Source organism: Artemia franciscana, chromosome 5, assembly GCF_032884065.1.
Source record: "Artemia franciscana chromosome 5, ASM3288406v1, whole genome shotgun sequence".
In the NCBI taxonomy this organism is placed as follows: Eukaryota; Metazoa; Arthropoda; class Branchiopoda; order Anostraca; family Artemiidae; genus Artemia; species Artemia franciscana.
The window spans coordinates 53,813,292-53,835,760 of NC_088867.1; the positions used below are offsets into that span (position 1 = coordinate 53,813,292).

Here is a 22,469-nt window from a genome sequence, read left to right on the forward strand (position 1 = left end):
CTTGTCTAACATTGCATGAGTTTGTTTTCTATTTGGCTGTTGCTTTTAGTGGAAGATCGATCGCAGCATGTGAGCGATGCAGAAGAAAGTGGATTAAGAAGGGCTATATCACTAAGCGACCTGACAAGGTCTTCCTCTGCCACAAGAAGGATCTTACCATCACCTCCAGTCAATGGTATATATCAATTATATCAATTATAGCTTGGTTTTGTAATTTACTTTCTTTACTTAGAAACCGTGATTTTTGTGCGAAGAACTTTATCTTTATGATTAAGCCTGTTCGAAACCACTTTTCTGATTTTAGTACCGTGCACAAAAAAACTTACATATTTACGATAGTGCAAAAATGATATTAAAGTGGGTAAAGAACCAACGAAGAGAATACATGCAGGAGAAAAAATTCATTTGAGAGTAAAATCTACAAGAGAGCATTTTTCCTATTTGAGAAATTCTTCTTAGGCAAAGGGCTATTCAGGAGAAAAACTATTTGAGCGTAAAAGACATATTGTCCTTCAAAGTTGGATTTCAAGTTCTGCCTCAAATACCCAACTGGGAAAAGGTTTTATTGCATGTTGTCATGTTATATGCAAGAGATCTTTTCCCAATTTGGGCATTTGGGTATGCATCGAAGGGTAGACATGCACCAAAAATCGAGAAGAGCTTTTCTCATTTGCACAGAGTGCACAACCATTGTTGTGTACGATTGTTGTGCACGAAGAACTATTTAAAAACAAAATTTGGTAGGGAGTATTTTTCCTTCTTGGGCAGTTCTTGTTAGGTATTTTAGGGCATATACAAGAGGAAAACCTTTGGATTCAAAATCATATACTTTTTGGCGATTTTGGCGACAAACCGTGTGATCTTACGAAACCTACTAGGCTAGCTGGATTAAAATTTTAAGAATTGACAGGCTCGAGTATTGTTGTCTACTTGTACATATTAAAATTAAAGTAAATTTTAAGATAAATTTGAATAAAGTAAAGTAAATGTCTTCCTCTGTGAAAAGAAGGATCTTACCATCACCTCCAGTCAATGGTGGAGTATCCGATGCCCGTTATAATCTGATCTTCCTCTTTATTTATAATATTTATGCTAAGAACTTTATAATTACGATTATGCCTCTCCAAAATTCATCCCACTGTTGATGCCATACAAAAAAATTAAAAAGATTTGATTAGAAAATGATGCATCTACTGTAGCATATTTAACTAACATTAGCTTAATTTAAAAGCTAATATTAGTTGTAAGTAATTTAACTCGTAGGACATATCTGACCAAGGAAAATTCTTGTTAACTGCGTTTACTTTGGCTATATTTTATAATATCCAACATTATTAAACATTTTACTTCACTTTCTAAATAATTATAACTCTACATGGGGAGAGAATAGTGGGAATTCCCCCCAAACCCCCCTTAGAAACAAAAATACCCGAAAATACACTTGAATCCAAACCTCTCTTTGTCACTAAAAATCCTCTGAAATAACACTTCTTATCCGTTATTTGTCTTCTGTTTTTCTATAATTACACATTGTAGGACGCAATCATTCATCGATTCGTGATTGCTATTTTACATTTTCTGTTCAATACCACACTGTTATTATGTTATAGAATTATGTATTTCTTGAATTTCCGTTTGGCTTCTGTTTTCTATGATATTATAATATATAATATTTTCTATATATTATAAGTTATATATATTATACAGTTTTCTATAAATATATAATATAATATATATATATATATATATATATATATATATATATATATATATATATATATATATATATATATATATATATATATATATATATATATATATATATATAATATTTGTCTTCTGTTTTTCTATAATTACACATTGTAGGACGTAACCATTCATCGATTCGTGATCGGTGCTATTTTACATTTTCTGTTCAATACCACACTGCTATTATGTTATAGAATTATGTATTTCTCAAATTTCCGTTTGGCTTGAATAAAACTAATGAATGAAGCTTTAAATGAAGTATTACAAAGAAATGTGATATTTTATCTCTATGTATTTTGCCTTACAAATAGAAGCGTGAAAAACCCTGATGATAATATAAAATTGGGTTTTAACTCCCAGAGGTGCAAAAAAAGTGTGGAGGGGCAAGAATTATTTTAATTTTTTAGAAGAATATACAAAAACCTATATTTTTAAAAACCTGGTGGGGGGACTCTGTGTCTTATCATCATTTTTTTTTCCTTTTTTGATGGAATATACCGAAGAGAAAAATATTTTTTCAAAATCTGAAGAGTGAAATTGAAAAAATAATGAGCCCCCTGATACATCCTCTTGCTCCCTGCTTCAGTTTGTCCTCCTGTTTGATCCATCTAGAACAACAAGTAAATAAAAATTTTGTAGACCCTAACATTTGCGTGAATAAACAGTCAACTGGCTTCAGGTTTGCAAACAAAACACACTTCACGGGGGTTGACGTTTTAATTAGGAGAGGAGAGAGGAGAGAAAACAGAGAAGAGAGAAGAGAGAGAGAGAGAGAGAAGAGAGAGAGAGAGAAGAGAGAGAGAGAAGAGAGAGAGAGAAGAGAGAGAGAAGAGAGAGAGAAGAGAGAGAGAAGAGAGAGAGAGAGAGAGAGAGAAAGAGAGAATGAGAGAGGACACACACAACCCTCATAGTGTGCAACTTTTATTATATTTCAGAAACTTGACTAAACAAGTGTTAAATAAATGTTTTCATTTCGGTTCCTTAAATTTTCTATAATGTTTCAATTCTTTTTCTTAGTATCTGGCCGGAATCTGAATAAGCCCTCGCAGGCAAGTACCCCTACTCGTTTGTCCAATCGGCTTTCAGGCAGTTCCAACTTGAATAGAAGTGCTTCTGTCGGTATCCTGAACCAGGTAAGGGCTTAACTTTTTAAAGTTTCCAAATATAGCTCACTTTACTTCTACTCTCTTTACTCTTTACTTTACTTTACTCTCTTTATTTCTACTCTCTTTGCTTCTCGCTGAAGGCATTTTGGGTCTATGTATAGTGGGCAATTATGAGAGTTTAAGTTACTTCTGATGCGTGGTTGAAGCTTTTGGTCAATAATCTCTTTGAAGGTTTCTGCCAAAACATTATTCCTGGGTCCACTTGCGACTTATTTTCTTACTATTGAATCGTATACTGATTATCACGTTAGTGTATTTGAGAGAGAGTTCTTGTTATGGAAAAACAAAATAGAAAATAAGAAACAAAAAGGGTCATCCATTAAGCACTAGGGATAAAGTAAGCAATAAATTCCTCCATAAAGCAACAGAAGGACAAAAATTTGAAAGTAGGGACAAACACATACAGAATAATATAACAAAATAGAACATAAAACATAATAGAAAATAAGGGACAAAGGGGTCATCCATTAAGTGCTAAGGATAAAGTAAGTAATAAATTCCTCCACAAAACAACATAAAGACAGAAAAGAAAATATTCGAAAGTAGGAACAAACACATACAGAATAATATATTAATGCAGAATATAAAACAAAATTGAAAATAAGGAACAAAAAAGGGCCAGCTATTAAGCTCTATGGATATAAAAAGCACTAAATTCCTCCACAAAACAACCAAAAGACAAAAAAGGAAATATTCGAAAGAAGGAACAGACACATACGGAATGATGTGGAATTTACCTATGACAGTGAAATTTATAGTGACCTCGAAAATATTTTAGCCAGTTCGGGAGGGAGGGAGATGCTTCATAGGGTACATCTTTTTTTACCAAATTATTCCAACTCTCATTGAGCCTTCAAATAAATACAGAATTAGTTCTAAGAAAGAGAGAAGAGGAGAGTGGAGGTAGAAATTGATGCGTAATCCCTAGGGTCTTATTCAGGACTTTTGCATTGGGGTTATTTCCTCTGGGGAGTGGGACAAAAAACTTTAAAAACATATCAAAAAGATGAAATTGATAGTTAATCCCTTTTGATTTCTGGGAACATTTCTTGTCTACGCTGTTATTATGAAAGTAAGTAGCAACATTAAACCACAAAATGAGCAAAATTTATTCTGTATAGGAGAGGGACTGCCCCTTCTTCATCCCCACTTCCGCCTCATGGTTGTAGAATCTTCGGAGGATGCTCTTTCGAGAAATTGAGAGTTTTGTTTTAGAAACTGAAAGTTCTAGTCCTTTTTTATAAGTCAAAAGGGATCGAAAACCAACCAGCTGCTGGAGGGGGTATTTTTCAGGTGGGGGGGGGGGTAAATGTCTAGATCCGTAGACAGTGAAAGGGCGAAGAGAATCCCATTAACAGACATAAAAAAAGAAATAAATCTGGCTTTCATGGTTTGTGACATCCGATTTTCTTTGTTTTTGTGACAAAAAAACGGAGCTTTTTTTATGAATCGTGTTGACAGGCATTTATATCATGATTAAAAAACAGACAATTCCAACAAGGTTGAATATTTAAATATTCTAATTTGTGTTTTTCCCAATGATAGTGCCTCGTACTTGTAGAATACTGAAAAACTGAGTACGGTGATTCAGTTGCACGAGGGTTCAGTTGCATGGCGGTTCAGTTGCATGGTGGTTCATTTGCACGGTGGTCTAATTGCACAGTGGCTTGATTGCACTGGTGTTCAGTTAAACGGGATTCTGTGGCACGAGGGTTCAGTTGCACGGTAGTTGAGTTATAATGGAATCGTTGTTTTTTTTTTTTTTTTTTTTTTTTTTTTTTTTTTTTTTTTTTTTTTTTTTTTTTTTTTTTTTTTTTTTTTTAATGGTAAAATTAAATGGTAAAAAAGTGGTAGTGTATATATTCATGAAACATTAAATTGCATTTTACCGTGATAAGACACGAAATAGCTTAAATGAGCCTTCAAGAAGTTAACTAAGAATTTTTTTGACAATTTTCTAGTATTTAGAACTTCTTTACTATTTTAAGGGTCTGTCTCAATTCGGTCTCTCCTCCCATGAAGATAAATTTGTGGCCATTGACTTAGTAATTTGCTTATTTTGATTGTCCTAAACATCTAGAGGTAAACACAAATATGGTATTGAATAGTATCTTACAATAATACCCGAAAATGTCTTCAGTTTACCATATTATTTATCTTTTTTGGTATTTTCTTAAAAAATTTCTGCCGTCCCCTCGATTAAAAAAAAACCTTTGTTGCTTGATTAAAACAAAAATTAAAAAAAAAAATTTTAAAGACTATATATTAAAGGTTACAGGCCACGCCAGAGAGTTGACAACATCTGGAATGTCTCTAGTTAGAATTTTAAGAAGTTAAATCGGTTTGTAATCGTCGATGGTGCAGTTTACCCCCTGGATTTTGAATAGTATCCTTTTTGGAATTTTCCTTTAAAATTCTCTTCTAAAAGAAAAAAAAATAGTCCCATTCCCCTCGATTAAAACGAAATCTCCTTTGTATAACAGTAAAATAAAAACATAAAAGAATCGGATTAAATATATTGAAACATTAAACATAGCATAGGCAACGCTACAGCATTGACTCCGATCATAACCAAAATATTCTCGGTGAGCTTTAAGAAGTTGAATTGTTGTCCAACCCCTACTTGAACTTATACTTGTATTTTGCCTAAAGTGGCTCAAGGTGACTTACCACAATAAATGGGAGAAGTACGCTGTATAAGATTGTACCTTACTATAATGACATTCGAAGTATATCAGTGTGCCTGTAAGAAGTCAAATTTATTTTTTAAAAATTGAGAAATGATCTTTTTTTAGTAGGAATGCTTTCTTGTATTAAGAGCATTTTGGTTATTTTTGGCACTTTTTGCTGTATCTAATGGATCACTTTTAATAGTGTTTTTCTGGATAGTTTATGTACTCCTGACAGATAAAAACAGCAAGCCTTACAGATTATATATATATATATATATATATATATATATATATATATATATAGAAATCTTAAAGAGGATTTCTTGTATGTTTCTTATTTACTTACATACAATTAAATGTAATTGCTTTCCCCATTTTTTTTTGTTGACCAAAACGGTGGTTTATTGTGATTCACGTACTGTTCATCATAGTTTTTTGTGGCACTGTATATTGTGGCATTTTGTAACTATGCCTCTTCTATTTAAACAAATGACTTGGAAGGTGGTACTAGTCTTATCCCCCAGCAAGAGGTATTGAATACCCTCCCCCCTCCCAGTCTGTGTAAGTGATTACTTAGGACTACTAACAAATGCAAAAAGGCAAAAATTATAATTATGTTTAATGCGTAAAGATCTTTTGATTGAATATGATTAGATTAAATAACGTAAGCATTTTAATTTAGGCCTGCCGTGAATAAACACAAAGTATGCATTAACTCTAGTCAGACCTACATTTTGAAAAATTGAGATGATTGGTCTCTTCAGGGCCGTATCCAGGATTCTTTTTTCGGGGAGAGGATTAAAAAATAATTTTTTGGGGGCTGGAGGAGTTGAGTTGCAAAAAATCTAAAGATGTAATAATTTTTATCTTCATTTTTTGCGAATCGAACAAAAATTTCGGGGGGGGGGGTTCAAACCCCTAACCCCCCTCCTGGTTACGATCTTGGGTCTATTCAAAAAGACTAATCATGGAAAAAATTGAGACTCGGTGAGGATTTAGACCCTCCTAGGTGTTTTCATACTCAGAGCTCCTCCCCGAAAATCCTTTTTCAGGCTGTCTTTTGGTTTATCAAAGCGGGTCTTCTGTTGATCTATGCCCTTTTTAATTGTATAGTTTTGCGTACTACTGTATTTAAATGTTTTTTTTTAATTATGTTCCTTCTATTCAGACAAGTGATTCAGAAGGCGATACTAGTCCTGAACCTCCGGCAAGAATATCTCGCCCTGCATCTGCTGCTCCGGCCTCCTCTGGGTCGTCGGTGATGAGACCAACACTGAGCTCTCTTAACAAAGTTGTTAACACCACAAAGCAACCAATATATCCTCCTAAACCTCCACCAAGAAGAATATCTAACGCTATTAGTACAGGTTCGTTTAATTTTTGGCTATATACTATAAGGATTACCTGTTGTTTAGTAATAGTTCTGCTGTTACTCTGATATATTTTCTCAGAATAAGATTTCTTATTCGCATTTTTCTCAACACTGAGTTTTTGGTTCTGCGTTCTGCAGAACGTTTTGGTTTTTGGTTCTGCAAGTTTTTGGTTCTGCATTAAACGATTAGTGTTGATCAAATTTAGTCCAAGTGTAAAAAAAATGCTACTGGACCTGGGGATTCAGCCGAAATTGCCACATAATAAATATCAACGTGAGCAACAGTCGTAGTTGCACACCACCAAATTCGTATGAAAATGGGTGTACCCGAGGATTTTCCGCTGGACCAGGAGGCCTGAAATGCAAATAAAATTGTCTTCTCTGGTCAGTTTTGGATAAGCCAGGGACTCGCCTTTCCTTGTCTATATATGTGCAAGCCTAGTAATTTTGCTAGGTTTTGGTGATTGGATTAATTACAGTAAAACTTCGATCAAACAGTTCGTGGTAATGAACTGTATTAAGGAGCGACCTTGCTCAGTAGTAACCGAAACTCTAAAAAATGGGATTTTGTTACCAATAGTTACATCAAAAGAATCGAATTTTAATGCTGATTTTAAATGCTAAAGTTTGTTTTATTGTTTTAAAAAGTAGGAGGGGACAACCCCTTTCATATACGGAATAATTTCTGTTCGTTTTAAGTTTTAATGTCGCTCCTTACTTGCAGTTAAAAAAACTTGTTTTTTTATTTAGTAGAGTTTAAAATCTAATGGCTTTTCTGTATAGTGCAAAAGCTGAAATACTAGTTTTCTAGTTGCTTCATGATCGTTAGTTTCTTCGTTGTTTTTTGCTTTTATCGTTTTGTTTTCTATTATGGTAGGCTTAATCTTCACAAATATACAAAAAATGCCCCCTCAAAGAATAAATAAAAAAATTTTTTTTTTTTTACTGAAACTAAGGAGTGACATTCCACTTAACACGAACAAAAATTATTCCCTATATGAAGGGACTGTCCCCTCCTCAACGCCCCGCTCTTTACTCTAAAGTTTGACTCTTTCTCACAACTCTACTTCTTAAAACAATAAAAAACTAGTGTAAAGAGGTGGGCGTTGAGGAGGGGACAGTCCCTTTCATATAGGGAATAATTTCTATTCGTTTTAAGTCTTTGTGTAGCTCCTTACTTTCTGTTAAAAAAAATTGTTTTTTAAAATTTAATTTCTTTACATTTTGAATTAATGTAGGTTTTGAATTTGGTTCATCGTACATGGATTATTAAAACGAAATTTGCCCATTAATTTACTTTTTTTTTAACCAATAATAACCTAAGTTTGATTTTTGTTCCAGTTATTTAAGAATGACTCCTGAATCTGAAAGGCTGTTTAATTAGAATAATAACCTCTTTTAAAAATTAAAAAAAAAAAAAACTTGAAATCCCTGGAAAATTCACTCCCTGGAAACTTTCCTCTCCATGGAAAATTATCCCCGAAGAAAGTCCCACCAGCAGAAAATCCCCCCCACCAAAAATGTAAGCATACTCCCTAATAACAAATACTACATCTAGATAATGGGCAAATTTTCCCAGGGATTGTGGGGCTCAGCTGTGCTGAACAAAAAGGCTATCTTAAAATTTTGATTGGATGATTTTGAGAAAAAAGGGACAGGGGAGGGGGCCTAGTTACCCTCCAATTTTTTGTCACTTGAAAAGGGCACTAGAACTTTTAATTTCCGTTCGAATGATCCTTCTTCCTGTATTCTAGCACCCTGGGTCGATACGATCACCCCTGGGAAAAAAAGAGAAAAGAAACGAAAAACAAATAAACACATCCTTGATCTTTCTTCTGGCAGAAAATACAAAATTCCCCATTTTTGCAGATAGGAGCTTGAAAGCTTTACAGTAAGTTCTCTGATACGCTGAATCTGGTATTTTGATTTCATTAAGGTTCTGTGACTTTGGTGGGGGCGGATGTTTCCCCTTTTTTTCAAAAAAGGTAAATATCTCGTAACCTTTGATGAGTAGGATTAAACTTAATAAAATTTATATATTTCACATCAGCATAAAAATCTGATTCTTTTGATAAATCTATTGGTATCAAAATTAGGTTTTCGGTTACTATTGAGCCGAGTCCCTCCTTACTTACAGCTCGTTACCACGAACTGTTAGACCAAGAAGATAGCCGGGAATTTAAAGAATATACGAACTATAAATGGTTCTAAACAGGCTAGATGAAGTTTCAGATTTGTCAGTATTTAAAAAAAAAACTTCCAAATTGAGAGCAAGCTGATTAACATAGTGGTTCTCATATCCATGTCACGGTACACAGGGAACTTATTTCAGAGTTTTTTTATATTTGAGTTATGATTTATCAATTTGAAAAATACGAATTAAGTTCTTGATTATATATATATATTGTATTTATATACAGCTTATATTTTCAAGGATATAAGCTCACTGATTCCCAGGAATTTTTAAATTTTCCTTGAGTCAAGTATGATTCATTTTTCTAAGAAATTCCACTAGGATACTTGAACTAAAAGAAATAAAAGTTTGAATTTTGTTCCAATTCTTTAAGAATGACCCCTGAATCACAAAGGCCGTTTAATTTGAATAAATAGCTCTCTTGAAAGTATTAAAAAAAACTTACGCGTGAAAAGCGAGGTATTGACGAGGGGGCGAACCCCTTCATATACGTAATCATTCTGGTTCGTTTTAAGTTTTAATGTTTAAACTTTCAGTTTAAAAAATATATATATTTTTGAAATTCTGATCTTCTTTGAAATAATGCTGTGAAACCCAGCGCCTCCTTCATAGAAAATTGCCTTCCCTCATGAAACTTGCCCCGACCCTCACCCCCACCAGAAAAAAATCCCCCCTGAAAACGTCTATATACATCTCTATAACCAATACTAACTGTAAACAATAGGCAAAGCCCTCCAATTTTTTTGGTGACTTCAATATAGGGCTATAACTTTTAATTTCCGTTTTAATGAGCCCTCTCGTCATATTCTTGGATCACTGGATCACCTCTGGGAAAATAAAACAAACAAACACACATCTGTGATCTTCGTTCTGGCAAAAAAAAAATCCAAATTTTTGCAGATAGGAGTTTGAAACCTCTACAGTAGGGTTCTCTGATATGCTGAATCTGATGTTGTGATTTTCATTAAGATTCTACGACTTTTAGGGGGTTGTTTCCTCTTTTTTTCGAAAATAAGGCAACTTTCCTCTGGCTCGTAACTTTCGATGGGTAAGACTAAACTTTATATATTTGAAATCAGCCTAAAAATCCAATTCTTTGATATATTTATTGGTATCAAAATTCCATTTTTTTGAGTTTTGATTACTATTGAGTCGGGCCGCTCCTTACAGTTCGTTACCACGAACTGTTTGAATTTACGTATTTACCTGACTTACATGTTGTTACTAATCACATTCGCCAGAGCGAATTGACCTGCGCAATAAACAGTAACAACACACTCTTTCAACTTATTCCAGTGACATTCAGCTTAGAGGAACATTAAAAAAAACAACTCAGAATTGATCAAATTGAAAATTGAAGAAAATGGATCTGAATGTACCAAAAAGTGAAATTTTTTAGTTGACTCAGTATAGCGCAATATGGTACTGGTTCTATTTTTGTTGATTCCAGGTTCATGGGTAATAATTATATTTACTTCGCATGCGCTTGGTTAATATTTTTTACTGTTGCTTGCTTTGTTACAATTAATCTATCAATCAAATGTCACAATCGATGAATCAATCACAATCAAAAGTACCGAAAGTACATAAAGATAAAAAAAATATTAAATTCTTCAAGGGCTATTTTTAGGGAGACAGGTGAATGTTTGTCCGAAGGTTATCTAGATGTTGGGCAAAGAGAATGGTATTAGAATAATAAAATAATAGCTAAATAGTCGAAAAAGGTGGACTATCAAATATTTGATCAAAAATACATCTAGGAGGAAAAGAAAACTGAATAATGATAGGAATATGACTTTGCGCAAGGGTTGACTCACCAACTATTGACTTTTGTCGGCTGAGGATGAACACAAAGCTAAAATTTGACAGAAGACAGTAAAATTACTGTAAGATTTGTAAATTTTACTGTAAACCTAAAATTAATTTTAATCCACAAGATATCTAAGAACGAAAACTTTAATGTAAAATTAAAATGACCAAGCGACATTGCTATGGAATTTTGGTACAATCTAATTGACAGCGAAATTGAAGTCTTACTAGAAAACTTCTCGAATAGTAACAGATTCCTTTTAAAAACAATAAAAAAGAGCATAATAGTAAATTTTTAATAAATTTACAGGGTGTCTTTATTTATTTTAAGGTTTGTTTTCCCTCTGAAACGAGCGACTTTGCGACGAGCCCTCAGCTCTGGTTTGCTCCGAAATATCAAGCAATTTATTTGATTTGGTTTATTAGGGTCAGATCTCTCTATTTACCGAGCACAAATTGTGATTTTACTTAGGTTTTTTCTTTGAAAATGATCTAAATATCCTTTAAGAAGAGAGAAATTTTTCCCTTTTCAACAATTTGCAACTAATTTTGTAATGTAAAAAAATATAATGAAAAAAATGCAAGCAAAATTAGAAATGAAACGTAAAGAAAATACCGACGCTTAGATAGACTCTTAGTTCAAGGTTAATGGATCTGGGGTTTAAATGGGTGGAAATAGGTGAATATATCATGTTGGAGGATGTCGTAGAACTAAGGGAAAAGGCTGGAAAAATAAAATCTACTATCCCCGAAATTTTCCCTTGCAGAAAAATCCACTTCAGAGGGATATTCTCCCTGAAAATCATTTCCCACGGAAAATTTCCCCCTTGAATTAATAACAATCGGATTTTTAAATATAAAAGTAGGCATCTAAAAATGCTCTTCGGAAAATTCTCCCCATAGATTATTCTCCTCCTGAGGCCTCCCCCCCCCTTCTCGTGGAAAATTCCTCTACGGAATTTTCCGTGGAGGAATATATATATATATATATATCATGAAAAGAGAAATCACCAATGCTACAGCACAAACAAAAAAAAAAAAAAAAAAAAAAAAAAAAAAAAAAAAAAGGAGACAGAAGGAGAAAAGGAAGACTGTTTTCCTAAATTAGTGATTAATATAGACCAGCACTTGAATGAGGCCTTAACCCTACTCATCCATACAATCACATAGGTCAAACAGCATAGCCACACACAATCAACCATAAAGAATAATCCATGGACAGGCAGTCATGTCGTCAATAAGTATAAGTCGTCATTTACCAAACCATAGAAAAAATAATATAGACAAATAATTCAGAGGCAACACCCAACATAAGGGCTCATATATATATATATATATATATATATATATATATATATATATATATATATATATATATATATATATAAAATAGTAAAATTGCCGTCTCATGTTTAAGCATAATCATCGTAGAATTGAATACAATAGTACAGTTTAAAAAAAAAGTGAATTAGCAATCCAGATTGACTGATTCAATCTTATTTTAGCCGAAATGTGCTCTATTTTAAAATGAAAATGAAATCACGGTAATATATTTTCAGTTCACTTTAATTATAAATGGAAAGCTAAGACGACCTAATAAATTTATTAGTTGGTTATCAAAATCCATATGAAATTAGGAATTTTGTAAGCCTTTAATTGTAAACCTTGATACGTTTTTTTATATTTTTTATTGTGGCTATGTTGTTGTTCGTGTTATAAAAAAAAAAAAAAAAAAAAACCTGAAACACAAATTGTTTTCTGAAAAGTACATACAAATCGAACCACGCTATTGCTGGCGTTGCCTCCTAGTTATTAAATTTTGACGACTTTCTTGGCCAGTAAACACAATTGAAAAAAAAGTGTAAGCAAGAAGCATTAAAATATGGTTTATTTCAGAAAAGAATTTAATTCATCTTCCCTTTTCTAAGGAAATCTCTTCCCTACTCACTATTTCAAAATTTCACTATTTTCACTATTCACTATTTTCACTATTTAAAAAAATCACTATTTTCAAAATATTGAGAATGTTTAGAACATGTTTAGACGTTTATTATATAGTATTAATGTTTTAGATAAATATAGCTGTTTAGCAGAAATCTGGTTTTACCAGCTTTTTGCCACATAGAAAAGTCTAGGGGGGAGAGTGGAACTTTGAACATTTTTGGAAACTCCGCTCTTCGATTTTTTAGGTTCATGAATTTATTTCATACTTCTTCTTCTTATTCCCTTATATTTTGGTCGAAGGACTTCACTTGTCCGTTACGACCTCTTCTTCGTGTTGGCGAACGGGCCTTCAAAGACGTTTTCATCACGAGGTTCCAATTCCAGAATTTGTATGAGGGTATACAGACTGCATACAATCCTTTCACCCCTTTGACTTCAAAATAACACTAGCAACCCTTCTTTGTCATCTTCTCCTCCCTTCTGTTTGGTTTGTGGAAAGTCCGAGTACTTGAGCTGCCCGTCCCTAGCAGTTTAAGGCCTAGAGGCCGGCTGGTAACTCGCACTAGAGGCCGACTTATTTTTGTTTTTATTTTAGGAGACTTACGACAAAACGCTTACGATTCCAGCGATGACGAAAAGTCGACTTCTGTTCGAGCGAAAGTATTGAGTTTTGAAAGAAGTGCCAGGTAAATTCATGAATTGTATCTTCAAATGGAATAAACAAAATATAAAAGAATAAAATATAATATAAGATAATATAATATAATAAAATAAAATATAAGAGAATAAAAAAGATTATTTGCTAATTTAAAGCTAATCAAGGGCTTGTTCGGGATTCCTTGTATCACACCTATTTGTGATACAAGTAGATACAAGCTCAGGTTTAAACATCTATTCTGAAAATACGAATTTTTAATATATATCTTTTCTTTTTTCTTTAAACCTATCCAGAATTAAATAAAAAAAATATATTTTCTCTAATATAAACAGGGAGCCATTATTCATTCTTAATGTTTTGGTTTTGAACATCACTCTGCCTCTAATATTATCTTTTATGGGAAAACATTTACTCTTTTCTCTTTTTTGTGTGTGTGTGTGTGCAGTGGTGGATCCCGAGCAAAATCTTGGAGGAGGCCCAGTGTGACAAGGGTGCCAATGAGCAAAATCAGGGAGGATACGACAAATGTGCCAATAATTTACGAAATTGACAAATTTATCCTTAAAAAAAGGTAAAAAAAGAAGAAACAACAAGACAAGAAGGCACCAGAAAAAATCTCGGGGGCCGCCCCCCTCCGTCCTCTGGATCCGAGAGCGTGTATGTGTATGTGTTTGTGAGTTATTTTTGTCGTCAAATGATCTTCCATTTGGTCACATTAATTAATGAAGACAATATCAACATGAAACTAAAGTACAAACAGTTAATACGAAAAGTAAACTGTTGATAAGGAAGGAAAGGAATAATGAAATGATTCTTTCGTTTCAAAGTGTATCTATCTACAGAAGTCAAGTATCCTTATCAAAATAAATGTTTTATTCTACTCCAAAGCAGAGCACCTCAGCTACGCTTTCGAGTTAAACTGAGATAAACGTCCGCGATTACTTGGACTGACCAAGATTAATACCAGTTGTTATTTGCTCTCGCTTGGATTAACACCAAACTAACTAATGAATAATTGTGATGCACAGTTTAAGTATATGCGTTGCTTCTACTATATTATGATAAAACAATGATTGGCTTGTCAGACAGGGCCAGGACCCTCGAGAAAGGCCCAAACTCCAAAGATTCTAAAAATAGGATCGCAAATAGCTGGTATATACCTTTTAGCATACCCTGCCCTTAATTCTTAGGATTTTGTTGTAAATTTCACTAACCAGTTACAACATTTGGCTAATAACTTTATAACGGGGAGAATTAGTAGGTTTGTCAGGAAGGGCAGTCAATAACCAGTGATTTGAATATTTTGAAAATTGTATCTTTAGGTTATAAGATTGAATTTGGGAAAACACCATTGAAAGCTTTGAAAAGAAAGAACAAAAGTTTTACTTTTGAAGAATTACACGTTATAAGAAAAGAAGTTGATATTTTATTACATAAAGTGCCATTGTTGAAGTTCCGACTTCAGCACAAAGGAAATACTTTTTATTTTCCGTTTTTACGGTCCCGATGAAAAATGGTTCTCGATTTACTCTGAATCTTGAAGAATTAAACAAAACCGTTAAATACTGCGATTTTAAAATGGGAAGTGTTAGTCTACAGTTCTTTTTATGACAAAAATTATTGCATTTACCTCTGTTGACCTTGTCGATTTTTATTATTTGTATCTTGCAGAAGGAGACATATCGTGCTTTGTTTGAAGAAGATTTTTACTGGGCTTTAACGCCAAATTGGTTGTCAGGAGCCCCTAGGGTTCCTGATAACCCGTTTTCTCCCTATATTTCTCCCTCTCCCGTTTTCTTCCAAAAACTCACGAAACCCGTTTTTCCCTACTTTGACAAAGGGTAATCGTCTGTTGTTTACTTGGATGATTCAGCCTTTGTGGGAAGGTTATTTTCAGAATGTCAAAACAACATTCATGAAACAGTGAAATCACTGTCAGAATTAAGGGTTTTTCATTCAATGGGAAAGTCAGTTCTTATTTCAAGCCAACAAATTGAATTTCTGGGTTTTCTGTTAGATTTGCAATCAATGCATATTTTCCTGCCGGAAAGAAACATTCAAAAAGTTTGGGATGTTGTTCCAAATCTTCTTAATCAAGAACCAACTACGATTCAAGAATTGGCTGAAACTTTAGGCCTTCTTGTTTCAACCTTTCCAACAGTGGATAATGATCGAAGAACAAATCATTGCCCTCGGAACTCCGAGTTTCGAACTCGTGCTTGATATGGCTCTCTGAGCCCTGAAATCAGTTTTAGGAGCGCAAGATCTAGCTCTCGGTGATACACAGTAAGGATGAAAGTTTTGTTTTTCAAATCAGTGTGTTGTTAAAAACAAAGAAACTGTGAAACCACAAATCAGTCGTTAAATTTCGAACTTCCTTGTATCCGGTGACACATCTAGCTACTTTTGCTAGAATGACGTAATATCAAAATAGAGACGACACAATTTTTTCATACATCTGTTAGCCTCATATTGCTGGATCCAAGTCATGTATTCCTAGATGGATCTAAGAAGTGTTATTTCCTGCAGTCCCACCTTAAATTAAGGCTCTACCACAAACCAATTGAAAGTGGACGATAGTTATCTGTCTTTGGAATTTATTCATTGTATTTGTTGTGTTTGAAACATCTTACTATAAATGAATTTTCATATAATAGCCTCTTTTTACAATTATTATTGATTGTTAGTGATGGTTTAGCTCATGGTGAACCTTAAAATCTCATTTTAACTCGAAAGCGTAGCTAAGATGCTCCGTTTTGGAGTAGAATTGATAAATTAAACGAAAATTTACCAAGATTGAAGTTTGATTTTAATTCTACTCCAAAGAAGGAGCGCCAGCGTAGCTGAGGGTTCAACTTCCCTCCCAATTTCCCTTCCCGTTGAACTCTTAGCGCTTTACCACGAGCTTAACCATCGCATACTTCAAGGACTTTAAAATACTGGTACTACTCTTGATCAATCCAAGTGATCGCGGTCGTCTATCTCAGTTGAACTCTGAACTACGCTGGCGCTCCCTTTTTGGAGTAGAATTAAAATCAAACTTCAATCTTGGTAAGTCTTCGTTTAATTTATCAATTAAAGCCCTTTAAGAAGGCACATCAAGTTGTTTTTCTTTTAGTGACATCTAATTTTTTGGGAGTGTGTCAACTCTGATTGAAAAATATACTTAATGATAATTTGTTAAATCAATTGTTTTATTGTGTTTTAATTTCTGATTATATTTTAATTGTAAGAATTATTGTAACTTTTGCTGTTTTAATCTTAAAGCTGTATTAGCTTTTATTTCAAAGAATTATCCTAGTATGCAAATTATTTACTATTAAATGTAATTGAGCTTCTTAAGATAGGAGGTCCAAGCCAAACACAGTTGAATAAATATTTTAATCTTTAATATGTTTAACCGCCGCCAATGGCCACCTTCTGAAGTCGTATCGAATTGTTGAGTAAAAAGTTGGTCTCTTTGAACATTGGAAACGATAATTTTAATTCTTCCGTGACAATGAACTTTGGACCTTTCCCAAAATATTCCTTCTAAAACAGTCTGGAAGGCACCCATAACGATACTTGGTACTTGACGGAACTTACCGCTTAACAATTCGCTTCGTTGAAGCTATTTCCGTAATCCAAGAATAATAATTTGGGGACCGTGAAAAAATAACAAAATTTGACTTGCTTATATTTAGGTCAATCCGGTTTATCTTCAACCAAAGACATGTCTTAGTCATTGCTGTATTAATTGTAGAGGAAGTAGTTGTTCAGTTGAAGCAACACACATTAATGTCGCATCATCAGCAAGAAAAGGTGTAGTAATTCTGGACCCAGAAGGTGCAGGATCGACTAAATCCCTATTTCTAGAAGCAGTTGTAACAACATTTGGCAGATCATGAAGTTCAACTAATTCATTAATAAGTTTTCTTTTTTTTATGTTAAACTCTCGTCTATGTCAAATGCTATAAGCAAATACTATAACTACCCTAAAGCAGATACTATAATACCAAAATTCGTGCTCTATAATGTGCAAAATATCGATACTAATCCGATTTTCTGCGTTGCTTCCGCTTAAATCCATGTTTTTGCACTGTTTTTATTCAATGATTTTCAATATCATTGTTTTATATTTTGCTCGGATTCGTACGGAATATCTATTTTTACTTTTTCGCATGTTCACCAATGATCTGCGTAGCGCAGGTATGGATATCAAATAACCAGCCACACCTGAACTCGAACTCCTGTCCTCAGGATTTCAATTCTAGCCCGCTAGCCACTCGGTTAGGATGGCTTAACAAATGAACTTTAAAAACTTAACAAAAAATTCCATAAATAATTATTTTCAGCTTTATTCCCTTAATGTAATGATACAGCCAAAATGAATGTATACCAAAAAAAAACAAACCCTGAAAATACGTCAGTATATATTTTCCCCATTGTTTTCATTACATACATTGTTTCCTTTAGAAGATTACATAAACAGGGGTTTTAGCTTTTTTTACTTTCAGAAAGAATATAAAAATTAATCAGTAATTTTAATAAATTAATACAGTTGTTAAATTACTGTAATTAGAAGCAATGTAATAAAAAAAAAATAGTACACGGCAAGGTCGTATCTAGGATTTTTGTACAGAGGGGGGGGGACTTTAAAAACCCATCAAAAATGATTTTTTGCATTTGATTACGTTTGTATGAGTCTTGAAGATATTTTGGGGGGAGAGTTCAACCCCCACTCCTCCTGGATACGGCCTTGATACATGGACGTCTACAACTCTCTTTTGGGAGAATTAAAATTAATATTTGTGTTTTTGTGTAGTAAGACCCAACGCGAGTCAACCCGTTTGGATCTAAGTAAACACGGACGAACAAGCATGGGTAATAGAGCAGTTAGCGAACGTGACCTTTCTGGACGGAGTGGTCCCAGTGCAACAGTCACTGGAGCCAATGTCACTGTCACCAAAACGAAACAGGAAACGTTCACGAAAAAAACGACTACTACTACCAAGAAGACGTTATTTGCTAACCCGAAACCGAGTGATGGCACAGCTGACGTGTCTAATGGTAAAGGTACCTGTAATCATATTTATTTTATGTGTTACTATGAAAATTGTAAGTTCTGTAAATTTTACTGAATTCTGGGAATTTCTTCTTCTGTATTTATCGAATTTTGAATAAATAAATGAATAATTTATTTATTCAACACGTTTACTCACAATTTGAAATGGCTGAACTTGTGTCCTTCCCGTATAAATAAAAAGATTAGGAATAACAGAGTCAAATGTTGCTCAGAATACTCTCGTACTGTATAAGTAAGTAAAGTAAAGTAAGTAAGATGGCACTAGAACCTTAAGGTCCAAATCGGCGGTGCTGATCTCCGTTTCATGGGCCTTCAGCCAGGAAGTGCAATGGGGGGTTGGGGGCCAACCATCCTGTGCTTTCACACATCTTTCCTGCTTACCTTCCCCAGATTTCTCCAGGTACCCATTTAGAGCTGGGTCGACTCTGGCTGAGCTTACAGAGTCACGCCACTGACCCCCGTCCCAAATCAAATAATTGGTCACAACTGGGATGGAACCCGTGCCCCTTGGACACATAATTCCCACGACAGCGCGCCAACCACTCAGCCATGACGGCTTGTATATACTGCCAGGTCGTACTGTATACCACTCTCCAGTCTAATATTGAGGCAAAACAATTTAACTACAAAATTTTATTGCCAGGAACACTAAAGGGAGTTGAGAGAGAGAAATAGATAAGTAGATTATTTTTCCACTATTATTGTCATTCAACGAATGAGGGTTCAAAAGATTTCCTATACCTTGACGGGCCGGCAGAGGGTAAACACACGAATTTTCATGCCCTTGTTATTATTTCTGTGTCAGGTGGGAATGTGAGGGGGAGGGAGGAATACCAGAAACTTGAGGATTCGAAACAGCCATAAACCAAACCTTCACAAAGCCATCCTCCTCCCCGCCAGAGTGCCACTCTGGATTTTGGCCGTTGAAAAGGAGGTTGAAAAGGAGGACATAAAGAAACTGGATTTAGATAGATTAGTAGACAATTTGTTCAAGCAGTGAAGTGGTCGCTACCCCTCTGTTTTAGGTATATTTGCTCAATGTTTTTTTTTGTATTTCCATTAAAAATAGAAAAATACCCTTGCCCCCTCCTCCTACATTTCATTAGCAGTAGTTCCTGCAAAGTGGTTTCTTTGAGTTTTTAGATGGGAAAGTGGTAGGGGACTTACTTGACCGCATATTATCATTTAAGCACCCTATTTTGGTTTTGCCCTCTATTTTTTCTGTTTGTGCTTTGGTGAGTCCATAGTGCCAGGCTGGGCAAGCATGCTTTTAGGAAATATGTACCATTTCAATGTTCATTCATTGAGGAGTTTTTACTATTTTCAAATTTGAAATGCCCCCTTAAAATTTTTTAGTCATCAATGCCACCCATTTAAGTGTTCACGCATTGAGCAATTTGAAAATTTGTGATTGTGGCATTTGAAATACCTCTACGTAGTTTTTATTGCCATCCAATATTTATAACACCGCCCAAAACAGATTTTATCAACATACTAGAATTCCAGACTCAAATTTTCATTTCATTGTTTTCAATAATAGATGGTGTTTGGCACTGGTGTCAGGAAAACCAATCTAGGGACAACAAATTTTTGTAGCTCCTCTTGGAACCGAAAAAATAGTTAAAAAAGACGCTTAGATATGTAATACTGATAAGACAGAAGGTAATAGTCCACGGTAGATGGTAATAGGCCACCGATAGATGGTGGCGTGGTCTTTCAAAGGCCCATTACGTTAGTTTTAAATAATTTGTTTCTGGTATAACACACAATTTTGGATGCCATTCTGGTAAAAGTCGTCGACACAAACAGTGCTTGGTGCTTTCAGTAGGTTTCCCACTTTTCATATTCTTTTTGTTGTACCTGGCTATTTTGATGGAAATCAATGTATGTATAATTTTCGATTTGTTGTTCCCTGTTTGGACCGACTTATAACCAGAAAAAAGTGTAATAACCCTCCTCTCGTCTTTCACCTCCTGTAAACCGGTTTCTTTCGCTAGTTTCTTTCACCTTGGCGTGAGAAAAGACAAAGAGAAGTGATAGAATAGATGGGAAATATATAGTTTGGGCTATATATATTTGCACATTAGGAGGAGTTGGGGAAAAAAGTACTTGGATAGTGTGAAGTCAGGAAACAATTCTTACTTCATAACATGCAGAACAATTGTAGCTAACACATTCTGCATGCACACCTGGTGTACTTTAACCCCACCCCCCAATGTGCAAGTATATAGCCCAAATTTGTTAATAAAGTATTACATTTTTATTATACTTAGGTATATTTTATTAGGATTAATCTAACTTCACTTTTTGAGTGGTTATGAGTATATCATACCAGTGCCTGGTTGTGAATAGTTGCTTAGTCTGTGAACTAATTAAAAATGATGGTCAAAGATGAAAGTAATTGTCATTCTTGTTTTTATTTTGTTTTAGTCACAAAGCATGTGTGTGACAGCGTCATTGAGTCTTGGCAAACAGCTTCAGAGAATCTACTTGAGTTACATACGCGTTTGGCAACAGTGGACAAAGACCTGCTTCAGCATGTAATCACCCAAGTTCAACCAACCTTACAAGGATTAGTGAAATCGTTAAGTGTGGGAGATGTTCCCTCTAACCCTCTAAACTTTGGACCTGAAGGGTTTGCTAACCCTGCTATGTTAGTAAATATGAAGAATCAGCTAGAAATGATTTATTCTATTGTGCAAAAACAAACTGAGCCTTCGACAGATAAACGGTGAAAAGTGTATACCTTGTTATTGAAGAGCTAGTGGTCTATTCAATAAGAGGGCGATATAGAGGAGAGTAGGACACTTATAAGAATAAAAACAGACGCTAGTGTCCAAAAGAAAAATCACCAACGCCATCTAGCATTTGCTGATTTTGTTTAACCCAAAACTCCTGCATACGTCTCATTCTGGTTTCTTTAAAAAGCAGGGGAAGGTAAAGGAAAAAGAAATCCATCCGCAAGATGGAAACTTATGAAAGTAATTACTGGCGGTAGTGTCGAAAACAAACCACCATCGCCATCTAGCATTTGGTAATTTTGTTTAACCCAAAACTGCTGCGTATCTCTCATTTCGGCTACTGTAAGATGCAGGGGAGGGTAAAGGAAGAAGAAACTCCTCCCAAAGACGGGAACTCGTAAGAGTAATTACTGACTCTAGTGTCGAAAAAATCACCAACGCCATCTAGCGTTTGGCGATCTTGCTCAGCCTAAAACTACTGCTTATATCTCATTTCAGCTACTTTATGCAGGGGATGGTAAAGGAAGAAGAAATCCGTCCCCAAGACAGTTACCAGCTTAAATTTGACTATCCTACTTAAACGGCCTAGATTTTCTCAAGCTAAACTAGGTCTACTTAGTGCAGACTAGATGTTGACTAGAATGAAATAAAAAAAAAAAAAAGAACTACTTAATTATCACATGTGGAGCCATTTATAAAATCACAATTTTTTTGCATTGACACTGCTTGAGTGACAAACCCAGGTCTGAACGGAGTAAATAGCCTTTTTCATTGTTCATCAACTAAAACTGTGAATCTCACTTAAAGAAAATATTTAATTGAATTATGCCTTTTTTTTGTATGGATTGCTTCATTTCTCATCGAATAGCTTTTTTGTATATTTAGTACAAATAGGAATCATTTTCAATTTCACATCAGAAAAAGGTTAACAGCTTGGTTAAGTTTATTCGGGTATCAAGAGATTCTTACATGGGGGAAAGGCAGCAATACAAGAAAGTGTACGGGAGGGCAAAGCAAGTCTGACAAGGGCCTTTTTCATTTTTTAATGTAAGTTCCAAAAAAGGTAGTGTTCAAAATGTCCCCTTAGACCCCTCCCCCA

General features: G+C 34.4%; 1 protein-coding gene across 11 annotated transcripts in view; it reads left to right on the forward strand.

Annotated features, from left to right (window-relative positions):
* LOC136027600 (mitogen-activated protein kinase-binding protein 1-like) overlaps positions 1 to 22,035 on the forward strand; it is a 215,511-nt gene extending 193,476 nt beyond the window's left edge. For 4 of the 11 annotated variants that reach the window (XM_065705005.1, XM_065705003.1, XM_065705007.1 and 1 more), the window contains 6 exons: positions 50 to 175; positions 2,767 to 2,882; positions 6,756 to 6,954; positions 13,502 to 13,592; positions 18,369 to 18,619; positions 21,060 to 21,434. In XM_065705005.1, the coding sequence (XP_065561077.1) occupies positions 50 to 175; positions 2,767 to 2,882; positions 6,756 to 6,954; positions 13,502 to 13,592; positions 18,369 to 18,619; positions 21,060 to 21,364 (1,088 nt within the window). In that variant the 3' untranslated portion in view covers positions 21,365 to 21,434. Of the gene's footprint in view, positions 1 to 49; positions 176 to 2,766; positions 2,883 to 6,755; positions 6,955 to 13,501; positions 13,593 to 18,368; positions 18,620 to 21,059 lie in introns of all 11 variants that reach the window. The other 7 variants (XM_065705011.1, XM_065705009.1, XM_065705012.1 and 4 more) reach the window with 4 other exon arrangements.
* Positions 22,036 to 22,469: the final 434 nt, after the last annotated feature.